This window comes from Lissotriton helveticus, chromosome 2_1 (assembly GCF_964261635.1).
Source record: "Lissotriton helveticus chromosome 2_1, aLisHel1.1, whole genome shotgun sequence".
In the NCBI taxonomy this organism is placed as follows: domain Eukaryota; kingdom Metazoa; phylum Chordata; class Amphibia; order Caudata; family Salamandridae; genus Lissotriton; species Lissotriton helveticus.
In genome coordinates, this window is record NC_136059.1 from 1,195,453,684 (window position 1) to 1,195,471,989 (window position 18,306).

At 42.6% G+C, this 18,306-nt stretch overlaps 1 protein-coding gene across 1 annotated transcript in view; it reads right to left on the reverse strand.

Annotated features, from left to right (window-relative positions):
* Positions 1 to 18,306, reverse strand: part of BANK1 (B cell scaffold protein with ankyrin repeats 1) — a 2,434,538-nt gene that overhangs the window by 473,054 nt on the left and 1,943,178 nt on the right. The window contains exon 9 of the mRNA XM_078676074.1: positions 3,635 to 3,970. Coding sequence (XP_078532200.1) covers positions 3,635 to 3,970 — 336 coding nt within the window. The remainder of the gene's footprint in view (positions 1 to 3,634; positions 3,971 to 18,306) is intronic.

Genomic DNA, 18,306 nt, shown 5'->3' on the forward strand with positions numbered 1-18,306 from the left:
GATTTTTGTTACCAAACCAGGACATGGAGGGATGGTGTGGTGTATTCTCCTTTCTTGCATTCGGGCCCCTGGCACCCGGGTTACTCCTCTGCTGGTAGTACCACAAGTCAGGGCAGATTTCCGCGAAGGAAATCTGTGCGACATTGTGTAAAAGTACACAAGCTGTTTTTACATATATGCGGTGTAAAGGCTGGATGTGTGAATAATGAGTTCTTGTTTATCCAGGGATGCAGAATTGAAAAAAAAACATAGTGATTTCGGGCACGCACATGTCCTTTACACGTTAGTTCTTGACTGTTTGCGTATAGGGACGGGTGGAGGGATGGCTGTCAGATCCGAGGGTTGAAACCCAGGAAGAGGTGTGTGGTGGGTCCGAGGGAGCACCTGAAAGACAAAAGTACCCGAGCTGAATGTGGCCTGGTGCCAAGGGGTCAGACCCAGCAGGGAGAACTGACCTGCTGAGCCAGTCAGCATAGTGAGACAACACCTATCCAGGGCTAAGTGAACTAGGGACGGTGAGAGATGGGAGAGGGGCGAGAGAAGAGAAAACAATAGGTGGGGAGGTGTGAGATGGGAACTCGAACAGTAGGTGAAGAAAAAAACAGTGGAGCAGGCGTAAGAGACGAGCATAATCATGGTGGGTTAGAGATAGGAACAGGGGGAGGGGGGCAGGGGTTAGTGACGGAAACAAAGTGGAGGGTGTGAGTTGGGAACAAGGCGAAGTGGTGAGAAGAGGTTGGAGGTGATGAGAAACGGGAGAGGGTGAAAATGAGAGATGGGTGGAGGGTGAGCGATAAGAAGAGCGTGCAAAGATGAGAGGAAGACAATAGTGCGGTGGATGTGACATATAGGAGCGGGGTGTAGAGGCTGGGGATGGCGTACAGGGCGCAGAGTTAAGAAAGTAACAATAGTGTGAGGTGCCAGGAGAGGGAAAGGAACCGGATGGAGAAGTGAGAGAAAAAAAGAGCAGTGGGTAAGGAGTGCAGATTGGGACAGTGCGGAGGTAGAGGTGGATGGGGTGAGAAAGAAACGAGCGGGTGGAGAAGAGATGGTTGGGGTAGTAATAGGCACCGTAAGGGTAGATGGGTGAGGGATCAGTGGATAGGTGAGGGACCGACGGATAGACCGGCAAGAGTCCCGGTCGGGGTAATTGACGGGTAGAATGGACAGTGAGGAGGCGAGCGGATTAGGAGAAGCAGGTAAGAATAGTGAGAGAGGCGGGTGCAGATGTGAGAGCGATAGGTGGATGGGGGACTGCAGGAGGGAGCGGGGGCGATGGGTGAGTACACAAACTGAGGGATGAAAAGCAGACGAGTGACTACTTGGGGAGGAATGAGCGGTTGGAAAGTGTTATGGGGTGGGGGGAGGAGTGGAACGGTCCAATTGTCGCAGGATGTGTGGTTGAGTAGACGGAGCCAGGGTGGAGCGGTAGGGCATGGCTGACAGTGGTGAAAGGGGGAGACGTGCAAGAATGTTGTGATTGGCGGAGGGCGAGGCAGGGTAAAAGTGTGAGCGGCTTAGGCAGGATGAAGGGCTGAAGTGTGTGGGAAGGAGTTAAGAGAAACTAGTAATGGCTATAAGCCTCCGATGTTTGGCATTCTGTAGCCCCATGGACAGAAATACGCAGGGAAGGACACTCTTGTGAAAGAACATGCTGACCAGTTACAATAGAAAAAACTGAAGTGGAAATTGTTGCCCGGAGCCTGTCATGGAAATCTTGGATATTTAAAAGTTATCAGGAGGGGGAGTGTCCAGGATGGTGACGGAATAGGACGCGTTGCTCACCCGCCCCCTGCCTGGACACGCTGGTGGTGAGTCTTGTTGTTCTCGAGCCTGGCGGGAGTGGGGTTGGCAGTGAGTCACTGCATGCCTATCATGCTCGTAAAACACGGCTCAGTAAAGCAGACGCGGTACATCAAAAGAAAAAAAAAGCATTGCAGAAACACATGATGTATGAGGAGCGGGCGCCCTAGCAAGTAATTTAAAAATCAAGTAGTCCCTAAACAAAACTAACAAAGCCAGACAGCGCAATAAAACAGTAGTGGGTCGGTGCTGCTTCCAATAAAAACGGAAGTGATGTATCAGATCAACAGCCAACAGAAACAAAGATAACAGCAGCAATGCCAGACTTCGACAAATCACAACGGGCAGGAGAAATTCCACGGACTTTCAGCCAACAAGCAGATTACTTTAGGTCTCATGCTGAGACAGGCCATGCGCTGCTAACGCGAGACCTAAAAATAGTGTATTGTAATGATACAGTTGACACCTTCTCCCTCATAGCTACTGACCCAAAGTCATCTGGCACACCCTTAGATTTACTTGCTGAAAAAGTCAATGAGACAGGAAAATGGACTTATGGCCAGATGTACAATCCCACTGGTTACATCGGTTAACTGACCTATGTACTAATAGGTCGGTTCACAAAATTCCTAATCAGATTGGGTCACAGTCCAGCCAACCCAATTAATATTCATGAGGTGTTTTGCAAAATCGACTCACTCTGAGTTGGCAAAATCACAGTGATGGTGGCCTGGAAAGGTCATTGGACTATCATCACAGTGCAATGGCGGGTCCCTCTGAACGGAGGTGGTGGGCTGAAAAAAATTACATAAACTTTCCTTCTCCGCTGCAGCCATGCAACACAGCCCAGTGGAGAACATGCCAAGTGCGCATGACAGTGTAGCTGGCCGTAGAGGGCCAGTCAAGCTGTCATGCGCATGTAGGGAGGGAATGGAAACCACTCCTGCTCCCTCTGTGGCGAGCCAGCCCTGCCCGACCTGGCTGGAGCAAAGAAAAATAAAATGATAAGAACTTCTTGTTATTATCATTTTATTTTTCTTTTGCGCTGCTCAAGGAGTGGTTGGGTAACGCTCCTCCACCTTAGTGGAGAAGCCACCATTGTCACTGTGACTTGATTTTAAATAAAGATTATTTTCTAAGAAGCCCATTTGCTTTAAAGTAAATTAGGCAGCTCTTAAAAAAAATCTTTCTTTTAAAGTTTAACTGAAAGTTTTCACTTCTGCCTACTCCCCCTAAACAAAGAGGAAAAAACATACGCGCTTTGCAAATCAGTTACCACACCAATTTTATAGTCAGTAATTTCCCAGTAGTTGCAGCTGGAGTTACGGTCACAAACCATTGATACATTGGATACTGATACGGTATTGGGAAGGGATGCCCACTGCACACCCTTTCCAAATACCGAATCAGTATCCAGTTGCAATCCCATTTTAGAAGTCTCTAAAACTTGACATACCTTAAAATGGGACTGGTATATAGGAAACTCCTTTTTTGCATTGGGCAACATTGAATTGGAGTGTTTGCGACTGTAAAAAAAACGGTTTGTACATCTGGCCCGTAATGTTTTTTGCATTGTGTGGTGCTGCTGATGTATAACCAAGCTCAGTACTTAACCCTAAAATTCTTGGTTGTGGAGATACATCCGCAGTTAGATTGCGTAACTATATCGATATGCCTGAACCTTTATAAATTAGCTTTAACAACTCATGTCATCGCATCTGACTGTATAAATACTACATGTCGCACTGTCAATATTGCTGTAACTAATGTGATTTTTAAAATCATAAATATTTTAAAATCTTAATAATAATAATAATAGTAATAATTCTACCTTGTGAAAAGATGTAGACGTCTTCCACCATCAATGGACGTGAGGCAGGAAGAGGAGCCTGCAGCGGTTGCTTGTCATAGGGGAAAGAGTTTGATCCTTTCATGGTGCCCTCAGCGCCTTCTATCTCATCATATAAGTTTTCTGCATAGTCAAAGTTGTCTCTGTAGTTTTCGTTGATAGCTTCTGCTTCGTCTTCTGCTTCATCTTCTGCTTCATCTTCTGCTTCATCTTCTGCTTCATCTTCTCCCCCCTCCTCATCGTCTGGTTCATCCTCCTTTCCTTGTCCCACAAGCTCTTCTTGCCACTCCCCATGTGAGGCCATTGTGCTATGCTGATCTGTTAAAGTTAAAGATGTTATTAATTATGCACCAAACACCCCTTGAAGACTTTAACTTGTATAGTTTCACAAAAGTGACAAGTCCTGTCTTCTAGTACCTTTAATAAATGACAATCAGGGACTAAACTTCAACAATGCTTATATAAGGTAAAGTTATAGTATTTAAATAGTTGCTAAAATCTGGAAGCCTAATTTCAGTTTGCATTGACATGCGTTGAGCTATTCATGCATGTGCCTGCTTCCTTCCTAAACCATTAACCCAGTAGCGTCATAATCATATTTCACACGACTAAGGGCCTCATTTATGAGGTCCTACCGGCCCTAATGCGCCGCTGGGACCTCACTTTTTTGACATTCCAGAGGTGCAATGTGCCACTGGCATATTTATAAGGCCACGTAAAGCCATATTATGTAGCTTTTTATGGCTTTATAAATATATGCAAACACTGTTCCTATGGCCAGGCGCAAACAGTCCCCCATGACCTTAAAAAAGAGAAAAAAGAAGAGTGAAAAGGATTCATAGGTTAGGGACCCACTCAAGTAAATGGAAGACCACTCTTTGGGCCATATGTAGGTAATTTCTATTTACCAATTCCTAAATACCAAATTTTACCGATTCGGTATTTAAAAATCGGTAAATAGTATGTAGGTAAAAAATCGGTAATTCTTACAGATTTGGTAATATTCGTTATTACCGATTCGGTATTTACCGAATTGGTAATAAGAAATACCTTCCCATTCATTCCTATGGGCCTGGTGGGCCATAGGAATGAAGGGGAAGCCATTCACTATTACTGATTCGGTAAATACCGAATCGGTAATAGGGGGAGCATATTCAAGAGTGGCAGGGTGTCACATTGACACCCTGTTGCACCCCTGAATCGTGCATGTGTGCACATGTGGCGTACATACATGCCCTAAGGGCATGTATGTCTGTCACATGGCACTTTTAAAAAAGCACAACATTGCTTTTTCAAAGGTATTCAATATTTACCACCAACTTGTAGTTGGTGGTAAATAACGGATGCTTAAAACAAAAATGCACTCACTTGAGTGCTCCTTACATAGGATTTAAGGATTCTGTAATTTACCGATTCGATATTTTAAGGATTCGGTAATTTACCGATACCTTAAATTACCGAATCGGTAAATTACAGAATCCTTAAATCCAGCCACCTACATTAGAAAAAGCTAAATACAGGTCGGTAACGGGAAATTTACCAATTTTCGTCCGTTACCGACCGGTATCAAGCTACCTACATATGGCCCACTGTCCTCTGATGACCTCACACACCCGAAGGATGTCATGCTTCATCCTCAGGCGGTTGCTCCTCGTAGGGCCGGCGCTGCAATTCCCTACGGGCCCCCGAAGGGTGACTTTATCAGAGATCTTTTAAGGACCGCCAGATGGTGCATGTGGGTGTGCGGGGATGGGTTCCATGTGGAGGGTAGAGAACGTGCATGCAAAATAGTGAACAAATAATAAAGTGTCATCATGCAGCTGATTTTAAAAAGATGTACCCTTAGCAGAATTTAACTGCTAAAATAAAAATGTTACCCTGGAGGCACACTATGCCCAGGGGTCATGGGTCATAGGTCAACATGTTTCACGCCTCTATCACCATAAAGGTCGTTGGCGCTTCTTCAGGACCAAATTAATAAAATAGTGTGCACGTGAAGCTAAGTGAAAAAAGATAAAATGCCCTCAATATCGATCTGGGCCATAATCTGTGCCCCCTCGATGTGGTTACAGCAAGCATAAGAGGCATTGTAGGTCAGTAGGAGTGCATTAGCTATTTTAACAATAAAATGGGTTTGGATTTATAATAATCTACTGCCACTGTATCACCCCACAGTGCGTTGTCAGTATTTTAGACTTAGAAAGCAACAAATGTTTCGTGTATGGTAAACAAATTATCCAATCATTATCAATTACCACCTGGTTTGAACTCTGAGGGACCTCTGAAATAACTACTAGGGCAAGAGTTGTACAGGTTGACAAAGTTGTTAGTCTCTGAAATATGGACCCTCTACACTAGAGGCAACAAAAATTTCCTTTCTTTTTTTCCTACTTCCGCGAGGACTTTCTCCTTGCTATCCAATAAACACTACTTCTGTTTAGTAATCTGAGACCTGGTTATGAAATTTCTGTTCGCAAAATACTGATCGCAAATTGTGCACCAATTGTTTGTGAATGCACTTTTTTTCTATGAACTATTCTTAACACTATTAGGTCGATTCACAAAATTCCAGTCCGTAGTGGGTCGCAATTCGACCTACCTCGTCAATATTTATGATGTAGATCGCAACTTATGACGCACTATAATTGGATACCGTCACAGGGATGGTATCCTACTGGGTTCAGCAGGTCACTGTGTATGTGATCGCATTTTATTAAGGTAACTGTTTATTTTAATGCAGCCCGTTTTCCTTAAAGGATGCAGCACTGCATTTACTAATATTTTTTAAAAATCTTTCTTTACCTATGTTTGAGAGTCGGCAGTGGTCCTCCACCAACCAACTTTTTTTACAGTCACAAAAAGGATGCAATTTCAAGGAGAGCCTTTCCCTTTGGCGGATGTGTTACCTCCCCATCTCGGAAGTCACTAGCCTTTCAATATTTTGTGACCATATTATGGGAAAAGGTTGATACATCCCTTAATAAATCGTTATTTAGAAGGGATGCACTAAACACACCCCTTCCAAATAGCAATTCATTATGGGTTTCTAAACCCATTTTGCAATTTGGTAACATGGTACTGAATTGAAAGATGGGTTTAGTAATAACAATTAGCCATTTTTCAGTCACAAACTTTGTGAATTGCAGGCCTCTTGACTGCAAAATGGCTTTGTACATCAGGCCCTTAGTTCTTTGTCATTTTACTTAAACATTAAGACTTTATCAGGCTATTTCCTTTTAACTTCTGTAATAACCACGTAGCATCATGCAGCCTATCGCTGGGCCACCAAGTAAGAGAGGTCACCATATCCTATTCTAGGCAGCTATCTCTGGATTTCTCTGCATGGGACCATCCTGCAAGCTATGGTGGTCCTGGACGTGGAAAACAAACATTGTCACATCAGAAAAATCAATGCATGTCATTACCACAGATTTTTTGTTTGACTGAAATGAACTCCCTTTCTGAAAAAAGATGGCTCTCATTCAGCATTCAGTTATGCCTTCAATGGATATACTGCTATGATGGATGAACTGAAATCATTGTTGAGATTTCTAAATATGGCAGGCAATCCTCCACCAGGTGAGCAGGCCCCAATTTGTTAATCCAGAAACGTTATTTTTCTCTTAACATTTGTCCCATATTACCACTTTTTTTGGTCTGTGTAACACTGCAACCTATTGATAGGTGGAGGGGCAGAGGGGGTATTATTTCTCTGGCCCCATACTGTTTCTGTGTCCATGCTTGTGCTTCAAAATCCTGTGTATTCTGCAGATTATCACTTTCCCTGAAAACGTATTGCTTTTTCTTATAAACAGGTGCTCATGCAATGTGTGCTTGATATAAAATTTGTATCCCATCAAGAACCCAATTGACTAATGTACTTTGTGTGTAAACATGGCTGTCTGGGTTGTATTTGGGACAAAGTACAATATGAGTAAATTCAGAATTTCTTAGAATATTCAAGCTTGAACCAAAGTCAATAATGTTGTCACATTAAATCTGCATTAAATGAGGACATGCTCAGTAATGAGGCTTCACAGTATTGATTGAATTTCATTAGAGGTTTTGTAGGGGAAATGTAAAATAAAATGTTGGTTTGGTATCCTGCCCTCTCACTCTCACCTTTTCCCTGCCTTGCTTTCCTCCAGTTCAACTCACTTGCTCTTTACTCTCTTCCCCACTCTCCTCCAAACATCATCTCTCATATTGTCAGAATTTCCTTTGGCACCTATTCTCTTCACATGTCATCTTACATTCTAGTCTAACATTTTTCTCTGTCTCTTGTAGTCTCCTGTTACACACCCTCCACATGCACTCTTTCTTACACCATGTGCTTCCGCAGTTCTCTCTCACACACCATCCCCAAATTCACTTTCTATCACTCAAGTCCTAATCTTACATAATTCTTTGTGACGCATACTCTTGTTCCCTACTCTCTCACATAATTTATGTTTTCTCTCACTCTGTATCCTTTAAGCCTATCTTTCTTTCATACCTTTTTTCCACTACCATGCATTCACTCTGTAACAAATCTGTGTCACACAGTGCTGGACTGGGAACTGAAAGCAGCCCTGGTAAATTTTGCCAGACCAGCCCCCGTTTGGCGCACAGCGAGCGAGCGCAGCGAGCCAGCCGGACCGGTACTAGGGGGGTTTGTATGGGTTCTCCCCCCATGAAAATTTTGGAAAAAGACAGACCAAAATGGTGAATTTTACAGCAAATATTTCATTATATATTCAATTGTATCAATTTTCAAAGCACAGTAAATAGTAGATGATGACCTTAAAGAGCACCAGGTTACCCACCCAGTCATATGTACCCATAGACATTCTTTCAGAGAGCACCAAAAATAGATAAGTAGTGAATCAGAGAGAACAAAGTAAAAGTGAGACCAGCCCCCACATAGTGTGTAGCGAGCACGCGCAGTGAGCAACCACTACTAGGGGGAGATGGGGGGGGGGGTTGTCCCCCCAAGAAAAGTTTGGAGACAGAAAGGCCAAAACAAAGCATTTTTCAACACATTGTCTCTCCTGAACCGCACTGATGACATCACCATGTCTGCAACGAATGAGGCAATTCCAATAATTGATCAATTCATCCATGTACAACTGAGCCAGTTCATAGGTATAATGGATGATTCTATCACAATGCCCTTGAGCCAGAGAATAATTAAAGACGTCATCTTTGTGCCATGGTCTCTCCTTGGCTGGGTGCTTGTGATCGCTGCAGGGGTGCAGTGCTGCTAGAAGACCAAATTCTATGACAATAAGTGCTATTCTTGTTTCCCAGACATTACCTTCTTGGGCCTCCTCATTAGCTACCACTCATTACACCTAGTCTCTGTATGTGTGCCCACATACTTGGGTCTACAGCGTACTGCTGACATGATGCCAGTTACCAAGTGGCTTTTCCTTGTGCCACAAACTTTCTTTCCAATCACCCTCCAGCAGCGGTGTGCCCCTGAACCAGCCGGCATCCCATGGTGGTATACACATCAGACTGCCCTTGCATGTGTGAGCACCCCTTAACATGTGGGTACACCTCTCACAGCACCCACTCCAAGCATCTTCGGTCGCAAGGTTTGCTGACCTGGCAGTGTGTGCGCACAAACCAAATGCCACCTCCTCTTCATCGTGGGACATGTAGCATGCAGGGTGCCTAGTATGTTAAACCACTGAGACGCACATAACACCCAGCACCTAATCTGCACAGACTACATACATGTCAATCATGGCCAGCGCCCTCTCCTTGCTAAACATACGAAGGAAAACAGCTTTCTACACACAGACGTGAGAGGACACAATACAAGCGTCATCTGTGGTTTGAATTCTCATTATAAATGCTTCGCTTTAAAATACCATAACAGAACACCAATATAAAAATAAAAACAGGACTGCAAGTACCAGAATGCACTCTTCCTTGCAGAAGTCCTATAAACAACAATGCGCATGGTACATGCAGTTTTGATTTTCATTTTATAAACGCAGGAATTCAAGTTCCATAAAGCAATATCCCATGAGAAGGTATGATATGAAAAATTCATGTCATTTTGAGTTTCATTCTGGCTCTGTAAGTACCAGAGTGAAATCTATCCATGAAGATTCTGGTGATTGATTTATTAAGTATGATGTTTGCTCAGCCCGTCATAATCTTGTGGCCATATCATAGAGAATTTGTGTTCTTGGCCTTCTTCACCTTGAGCAGAGGGGTTAGGCTTGGTTCTAGTAGGTGTTTTGAGAGTTTTGCCGACGGAACCTCCAGCGACAGTGCCTTAGCCTTGATGGCGTCTTTTTATTTGGTGAAAGAAGCTCTGGAATCAAGAAAAATTCCTAAATATTTGTAGTGTGGCACTGTGTCGATGCTTTTGATATTAAAGAGCCACCTGCTTTTCTGCTGCTTCTGTTTGCTAAAATGAATATTTTTGTTTTTGACAGGTTCAATTCAAGGGCGTTTTCAGATGTATAAGCTAGAAGTTCATCAAGAAGCCTCTGCAAACCAACCTTTGTGTGGCTCAATAACACGAGGTCATCAGCGTATAGCAGGTTGCTGATGCGGGTCCCGTCCAGTTGGGTTGGATGGGAGTTGACCTTGTCAAGTATGGGGGATAGGTCAGAAATAAACAGGTTAAAAAGAAGGGGCGCCAAAACGCATCCTTGTTTAATGCTACTTCCTGTTTGGATCTTTTTTGAGACATGGGACCCGTCGCCCAACTTAATCCTTATCCAGGTCTGTGTGTGGAGTTGGATAATAGCTTGTAAGAGGGCTGGGGGTATACCCCAGCGGACCAATTTTTGCCATAGGTGGTCACGTGGCACTCGGTCGAAGGCCGCCTTAAAGTCAATGAAGCAGCAATATAGTTGCATACGATGGACGTCGGCCTTCTCCATCAATACGGATAATGCAAATAAGTTGCTGGTTGTGCCTGACTTAGCTACAAAGCCGGTCTGGTTGAAGGGAAGACACTGTGTTAATTCAACCTTTGATGTCAGTTCTTCTAGTAGGATGCTGGCATAATTTTTGGATTCAATGTCAAGGAGAGCTATCATTCTATAATTTTTTGGGTTGTCTCTTTTATCACTTTTGTAGATGGGATGAATGATGGCACCTTTCCAAGATTCCGGGATGTGATCATTAAGCTTGCGGTGTGAGAATAGGGGTGCGAGGGGACCTGACCACAACATTTCATCTGATTTGAACAAGGCCTGAGTTAATCCGTTGGGGCCGGGTGCTCCATCTGACCTACCCTTCTTGATGATCCGGGCGATGCTGTTTATAAAAATTCCATGTGTCTTCAGCGTTCCTAAGGTGAAGTTGTTTCGTGACTCCTCAAGTGATGGTATATCCATGACACCTTCAGCCTTGGTAATAGGCCCAGTGTTTCCTGTGGAATAATCATCGGTGGTTTGTGGCCTGGATTTGAGTGTTAATTGAGGACTAAGGGGCTCTTGCCCACTTGAATTTTCTCTAAAGTGATTGGATAGAAACTTAGTTCAGTCGTCTGCACTTATGTTTGCAGTGGTGCATCCTCTGCCTCCTAGCGGGCCTCTGTTCACAAGGGTCCAAAATAACTTTGTGTTGGACTTTTTGCTGGCATGCACTAACTTCATCCAGAATTTGTCTAACTCTGATTGTTTGTCTCTATGGACCGATTCCTTAAATGCATTTTGAGCTTGTTTGTAATGATTGAATAAATTTACGTTTCCCGAGCTTTTTCTAGTCCAGCGAAAAGCAGCGTTTCTTAGTTTTTTTTAGCATTTTTGTTGTGCAAAAAATCCGGGGTTGAGGTGGATCTGGCCGCGAATGGGATTTAGTTGGGAATTTGTTTAATAAACTGTTAACAAACGCTTCCCATCCGATGATAATAGGCACGTCTATTTCACCTTTTGAACATAGAAGATGACAGCATTTCTCCATGACAGTAGGGACAACGCTTGACAACCATTTTATTCATCTTAGATTCTCCGTGACAGTCTGATATAGTGTGAACAAGTGCGTGATGATGAGGGATATCGAGGGATAATGTTATTATTTGGGGTCGATGATCACTTTCCCCTAGTGCTGCGATGTGATGGCACTCAATTAGGGCGAACATTTAGCTGTTTGCCAATGTGAAGTCCAGAAATGAGTGGGTTCGCCCGTTGGTTCTTGTCCCGGCCGGAGGGGTATCTGTGGATGAGCGGCCATTTATTACTATGTAGCCTACTCTACAAGTTGAAGAACTGCGTATTCGCCCAGTTTGGATGGTCTGAGACCGGGCGGTAATGTTTGTGTGGCGAGATGTGGGGGGACCGCTGGGAAGGTGATTCCTAAGTCTTCAAACTGGTCGTAGAAAAAGTTGGTGTTAAAATCTACAGCGATTAGACATGGTATACTGCTGTATGTGCTTAAGATGTTACATAGGATTTCAATCAGGCGGTCCAGTTTGGATTTTTTCTCGCTAGGGCATTAAGAGATGTAAACGTTTAGCAATAGTAGCTTATTCTCTGAGGGAAAATTGTCGGCCAAGATGCCAGTGACCCAGTCAAGATCAAATTTTAGGTGTCTAATACATACTGACAATCTAGAGGCCACGTAAATAGACAGCCCACCACACTGTCTGCCATACTTGCTCTGTCTTGTGGCTGGCAGTGTAAATTCCAGATACCCTTCGAGTGGGTTGCTTGTTGATAGCCAGGTTTCCTGGAGAAAGATGATGTCATGTGAATCTGACTGTGTCCGGAGATTGCAGTTTCGACAAAAGACTGTTGATGTTCCAGGAGCAGATTGTTAAACTGATACTAATGAGGCAGAATCTTTGCAGATGCTTTACATGTGTAAAAATGTCTAAATAATAAAGTATGAGAAAATATTTTGCATTACACTGCAGCCTTTTTTTGTTGCATAATTTAGTCAACACTGCAGCGTCATTGTGTCTCCCATTGCTGCATAATTCCAGTGGCTCCAGAGCAGGCAGCACATGTTAAAAGTGCTTGTGCATGAAGCAGAGAGACGGTGAAGTTTGCAAACTTAGTTTGGTGTGCGTGCAAATCCTGCACTGCCGATCCTTGGTGAGTTGCAGCTACTACTGCTGAAACAAGGCCAATGGAGGTACCAATGGGTGAGGTGGTCTGGCCTCGATGGCAGGGACGGTTTTAGTGCTGGTGGAGCCCTGTGCAACAAGGTTTGCTGGTGCCCCCAATGATCACCTATGCCTCGGACTCCCTTACTACCACCCTTTAACAGTCCACCTCAAGTCTCCATAACCACACTCTTTCTCAGATGCATTTCATTTGATTTAGAGCGCCACTCATACCAGTGTGCAGTGTCAGAGCACTTTACATCACACACACTACACAGAGACAATCATTTATACGTGTGTAAATCACTGTTTAGGAAATTTTACATAAGACAAAGGACTACAAGGTATAGAAGCCCCATGACAACCATAATAGCAGGCAGTATCGTTTAATAGCTCACTGTTCTATGTTAGGATTTTAACATAAACTGCAAGTAACAAAAGGATCTCTCTGGACAAATGCAGTAACCTACTAAACTAGTTAACATATGTGCACTTTGTGATCTGCATGGTACATGTTCTTTGCAGCAGGCACATTAACCCTCTGCGCTACCTTTCCAGGAGTCAACCCTTCCACTAGACAAAACTCCGCTCTCTCTCTAGGAAGAAGATTAATCACCGAAGTTATCATAACATTGTTATTGTTGCTGAAAATTACTGGAGGCCGGGAAGGAGGCTGCAAGTTTTTTTAAAAACCATAATATACTTGCAACACTAGGCACCCACACGCAATATGTGCCCAGTGCAGTCACACCGTTCACACCGCCCTAAACTACTCAAGGTTCATGTGACCTCAGTGACAAAGTCACAGTGACTGGATCACTGTTGCTCTAGGGTGTGCTGCTTCGTAGGCCTGCCCACAAGACTGGAGATAACTTAAGTATGGATTGTGATGGACAGGCCTTCAAGGTTAACCCACAATTGACACGACTAGGGACACCTGCTTGTGCTAAGACATCAGGCCTTCTAAGGTCTAGTGGGGCCTTCTTAGGTATAGCAAGGGAATATGCCCACTCAGGAGAGTGGTCTGGTGGACTGGTCATGAAGGCTGAACCTGGTTCTCCAGTTCCAAATTCGACAGCTCTGGCCATAGTGCCACATCCTCTCCCCCACTGAACACCATACTGCCCCACTAAGAGAAACTCGCACTGCCTGAAGCTACAACTTAATTGTGCCTGCTATAAACACTTGGATGCGGCTCAATTCAAATTATGTACTTGATAAGAGTAATATGCTTCCTAAAAAAAAAAAAGTGAAAACAAACTCTCATAGGGAATGCAAGATTAAGTAAAGCATGTGAAATGTAAACAGAAACAACATGGTTACCTTAACGATCTCTCACTCACTATTCAGAAATCAGCGAGTGGTTTTACCTGAAAAGTTAAGGACATGACTACAGGGCCCTGAAGGGTACCGTTTCCATGTCCATTGCTTATATCCTTACAAATGTAAGCAGTATGGTTTAAAAAGACCACATCCATAAACACAGAGCCATGGTACACATTTTGTTTTCCAATCCACCCATCAACCAGGTATTGCAATACATCCGGAATTGGTGCACTTTCCACCTGGGGACAACAATGCTGTTCAAAGAAAAACGAGAAAACAAAAGTAGCGCTTCACTGCAAAGTCTGTAAAGTGAGGCTGATGCGTTTGGATGTGAATAAAACCAATCTGGCCACTTTGCAACCACTCTGTCTTGCTTTATTTAGTTATGTATTTATTTTTCATATTTAAAATGTTTTATTTCTCTCCATCCAGAGGCTGCATTTTGGAATAGAAAAATTTCAGAAAAAGGGCATTTCCCGCAAGAGTATTTTTCTTTTTTGGATCCATTTCGCAGGGAAGCAACTAAATGAAAGAAGGAAAGAGATATAGTGAACCGTTTCTTCAAGTCACGGTTTTCAGTAAGTGAGGATCAAGACAGAAAGAGATGGAATATTAGGAAGAGAGGGGAGCATTATGCGGAAAGATTGAGAATCGTTGTGCTCATGGCAGGCCTGGGCTCGATTTGGCCGTGTCGAACCGACTGCGTGAGTCAGAGACAGTGACATGGGCTGGCTAGGCCTGGTTGTGCTTAATGTCACTGTCTCTGACTCACACAGTCGGTCCGACACAGCAAAAATGGCCCCAACAACAGAACCGGCCCCCTGTCTCAAAACCGGCCCCCACCCCATCCAGCCTACCAGTGGATTGCCCGAAGCCCGGACTTACCAGTCCGGCCCTGGTGTGACAGGGCAGACATGGGTCCCTGGGCACTAGTTGTGATAATTGAGGTATTTTGCCACTGGTGTCCTAGAACCCAATAGCACAGATTCCCAGTTGAAACCCAAGTACCCTTTTTTAGCGCTTGACTCTCAGGGTAGCGAGGCAGAGCAGTTCAAGGTTTACGTAGGGGAGGTGCTCTGAGCTAGAGACTCAGAGCTCAGCAACACAACAAACAACACACAACAATTGCTGTCCAGTCAGTGTGTTATATTCTATGGTTCTTGCTCTCTAGAATGTTGTTGCTATGCTATCTATCTGTGTGTACTCTTTGGTATTTAGAATCTGTAGGAGGATTCTTTGTTAGGAATTCCAAGCTTGTCAGTTGAGCTGTGACTCTGACTCAAGCTGGAGCGTAGGACTGTTGCAGAGAAGATTACTAATAAAGAAGACTTCATCTGCCTGCCTGTCTCTTCGTGTCCTTTGGAAAGTACCCTCTAACATTTGGCAACGAGGATGGGATTTGTTTTTATCATCCTGCAACGGTTTGAATCGTTTGGAGACATTCATCGGACTTTCCTGTGCTGTGGGGTTACTTGAAGGTGCTTTGGAAGTTGTCCAAAGATGCTGAAACCGGGTCTATCACGTTGAATTGGGCTTTCAGGTCGTATATTTATTTTTAATCTGCCATTTTCTTTCGACTGACTTCATACCGCAAGCGTTCACCTTCCGTTCAGTTGCTCCTCAGAACCCTCAGCGCCCGATGTTCCACGGCCATTCTTGTCTCTTTCATCCAACTTTGGTAGCACGTCACGCGTCTAGCTGCAAGTAAGTAACTCCACGTTGACGCCCAGCGTAACATGACGTGACTCCATCTTTAAGTCAGGCATAAAGCTACAGTCTCACCACGATATCGGCGCCTTTTCTTTGTTCCACATAGTGCGTACGATATTTGATAAACACTTTCAAGACTTCTATTCCATCAGTGTGGAATCAACAATATTTTCCATAATGCGCTCATCTTTTGGAGTTTTAAGCCTACCATTTGTATTATTTGCATGATGTTCACATCTGATTAGTCAAACCTTTTGTTTAAATTTTCTTTCACTATAATTTTCAACATTACTTGTTGTTTATTTGTTTATTGTATTTTGCAAGTCTTTGATTTTGTAATATCTCATTTCTCACACAAATTTTAACGATCGTTAACATGACACAAAATATCTCTACTCCTCCACATTTTGTATCAGAACCAGGTATTCCTAAAACCAAATGGAAACAGTGGTTTAAGGGTTTTGCTAGTTATATTATTGCATTAGATGGTTCTAAATTTGATCCTGTCAGGAAATTAGCACTCTTGTATAATAATTTAGGTGTTGAGGGTCAACGCATATTTGATCATCTACCCCTAGCCACACAAACTGGTGAATCTGATTGGGATGTTTACAAAGAAGCTGTAAATAGACTTGCTAATTATTTCATTGCTAAAACGAGTGTTGTTGTCGAGAGGCACAAATTTTTTACCAGACGTCAATATGAATTTGAGAGTATAGGTACATTTTTGACAGAACTAAGGGTTTTAATTGCAACGTGTGAATTTGATGGTAATATTGATTCTTATTTAAGGGATCAACTTATTGTTAACTGTTTTAACAAATAAGTCCAAGAAAGACTTCTTTGTTGCAGAGATCCCTCTCTAAAAGAAACACTGGAACTGGCCAGAGGGATTGAAAGGTCTGTTGTGTCCCAAAAAGAACTAAATAAGAGTAAAAATGACAATGTTGGTGAAGCAATTAATGCATTGTCTACTAAACCCAAGTATAATTTCAATAAAAATAATGACCACAATAAGGATTTAAAAACCAGAATCTTTGTTACAGATGCGGTTCCTCACCGCATTTAGCCAATTCCAAGGGTTGTCCTGCCATTGGCAAATTTTGTGTTAACTGTAAAAAGTATGGTCATTTTACACGTGTGTGTAATAAAAATCCTATTAAAGTGAATTCCATTGAGATGTGGAAGATTCTGCTGTAGACAATGTTTGCATAGTTAAAACTGCAAAGAAAATTATATTGTCAGTTGACTCAGACATAGATGATGATGGTCCTTTTTGCGACATTACCATTGGTGATATAGTTATCCAAGTGACTGTCGACTCTGGTTCTCCAGTTACCTTCATAACTGATATTTTGTTTCATAAGCATTGGAATGATGTTCAAATGTATCCTCCTGATATTCACACGATTTCTTTTGGTGGTCATAACATTGACAAGCTGGGATTTTTTGAGAATGTCATTAAATTTAAAGAGAAAGTTATCAAAACAAAAATGTATGTAGCTAAGAATGGGTACAACTTGCTAGGTTGGAAAGATCAAGGAAAGTTTGGCATGATATTAAGACCCGGTACCTCATGTCCAATCTCATTAGTAGACATTCCTGTTGCCAACCATTCCTTACAAAATGTTCTTAGTAAACATGATTCATTGTTTGAGGACAAATTAGGATTGGTACATAAGTTCAAACATAGAATTATTCTTAAAAAGATGCGGTTCCCATTATTCATAAAGTAAGAAATGTTCCGCTTTGTATTAGAGATCAGCTCAAACAACATTTGGAGAAACTCTGTTCAGAAAAGGTTATAGAACCTATCAACTCATCTGAGTGGATTTCTCCGATTGTTGTCACTAAAAAAAGGGGTTCAAAAGACATTAGGCTGTGTGTGGATCTAAGATCTTTAAATACAAATATTCTTATTGATTGCTTTTCGTTACCGAAAATACAAGATATGTTAGCCCAATTAGGAGATGCCAAAATATTTTCTTGCCTTGATTTGAAATCAGCTTATCATCAGGTGGAACTCACAGAAGATTCTCATGCTTTAACATCATTTAACACTCCGTTTAGTGCTTACAGATTTTTAAGAATGCCTTTTGGCCTGGCATCTGCCGCTCTGTATTTCAGAAGTTAATGTTTAAGCTATTTGGCGATTGCAGTAATGTCCTCGCATACCAGGATGACATCTTAGTGTATTCTAAAAATTCTGATGAACATATTGGTAAATTAACTGAAGTTCCTAATATCCTTCAGTCCAATGGATTTACAGTTAGGAAGGAAAAATGCAAATTCATGATGAACAGTATTGATTATTTGGGTCATCATATTTCAGAAGCTGGTATTTCCCCTAAACAAGATCTTGTCAAAGCTATTACTGATAGTCCTAATCCAGTCAATAAAGATCAATTAAGATCTTTTCTTGGGATATGTGAATATCATTCAAGATTTACTGACAGACTGAACCTTTAAGAAAAATGCTCAGAAAAGGCGAACAATTTGTCTGGGGAGAGCCTGAAAATAACGCTTTTAGTGATTTAAAGAAACTTATAGTAAATGCGCC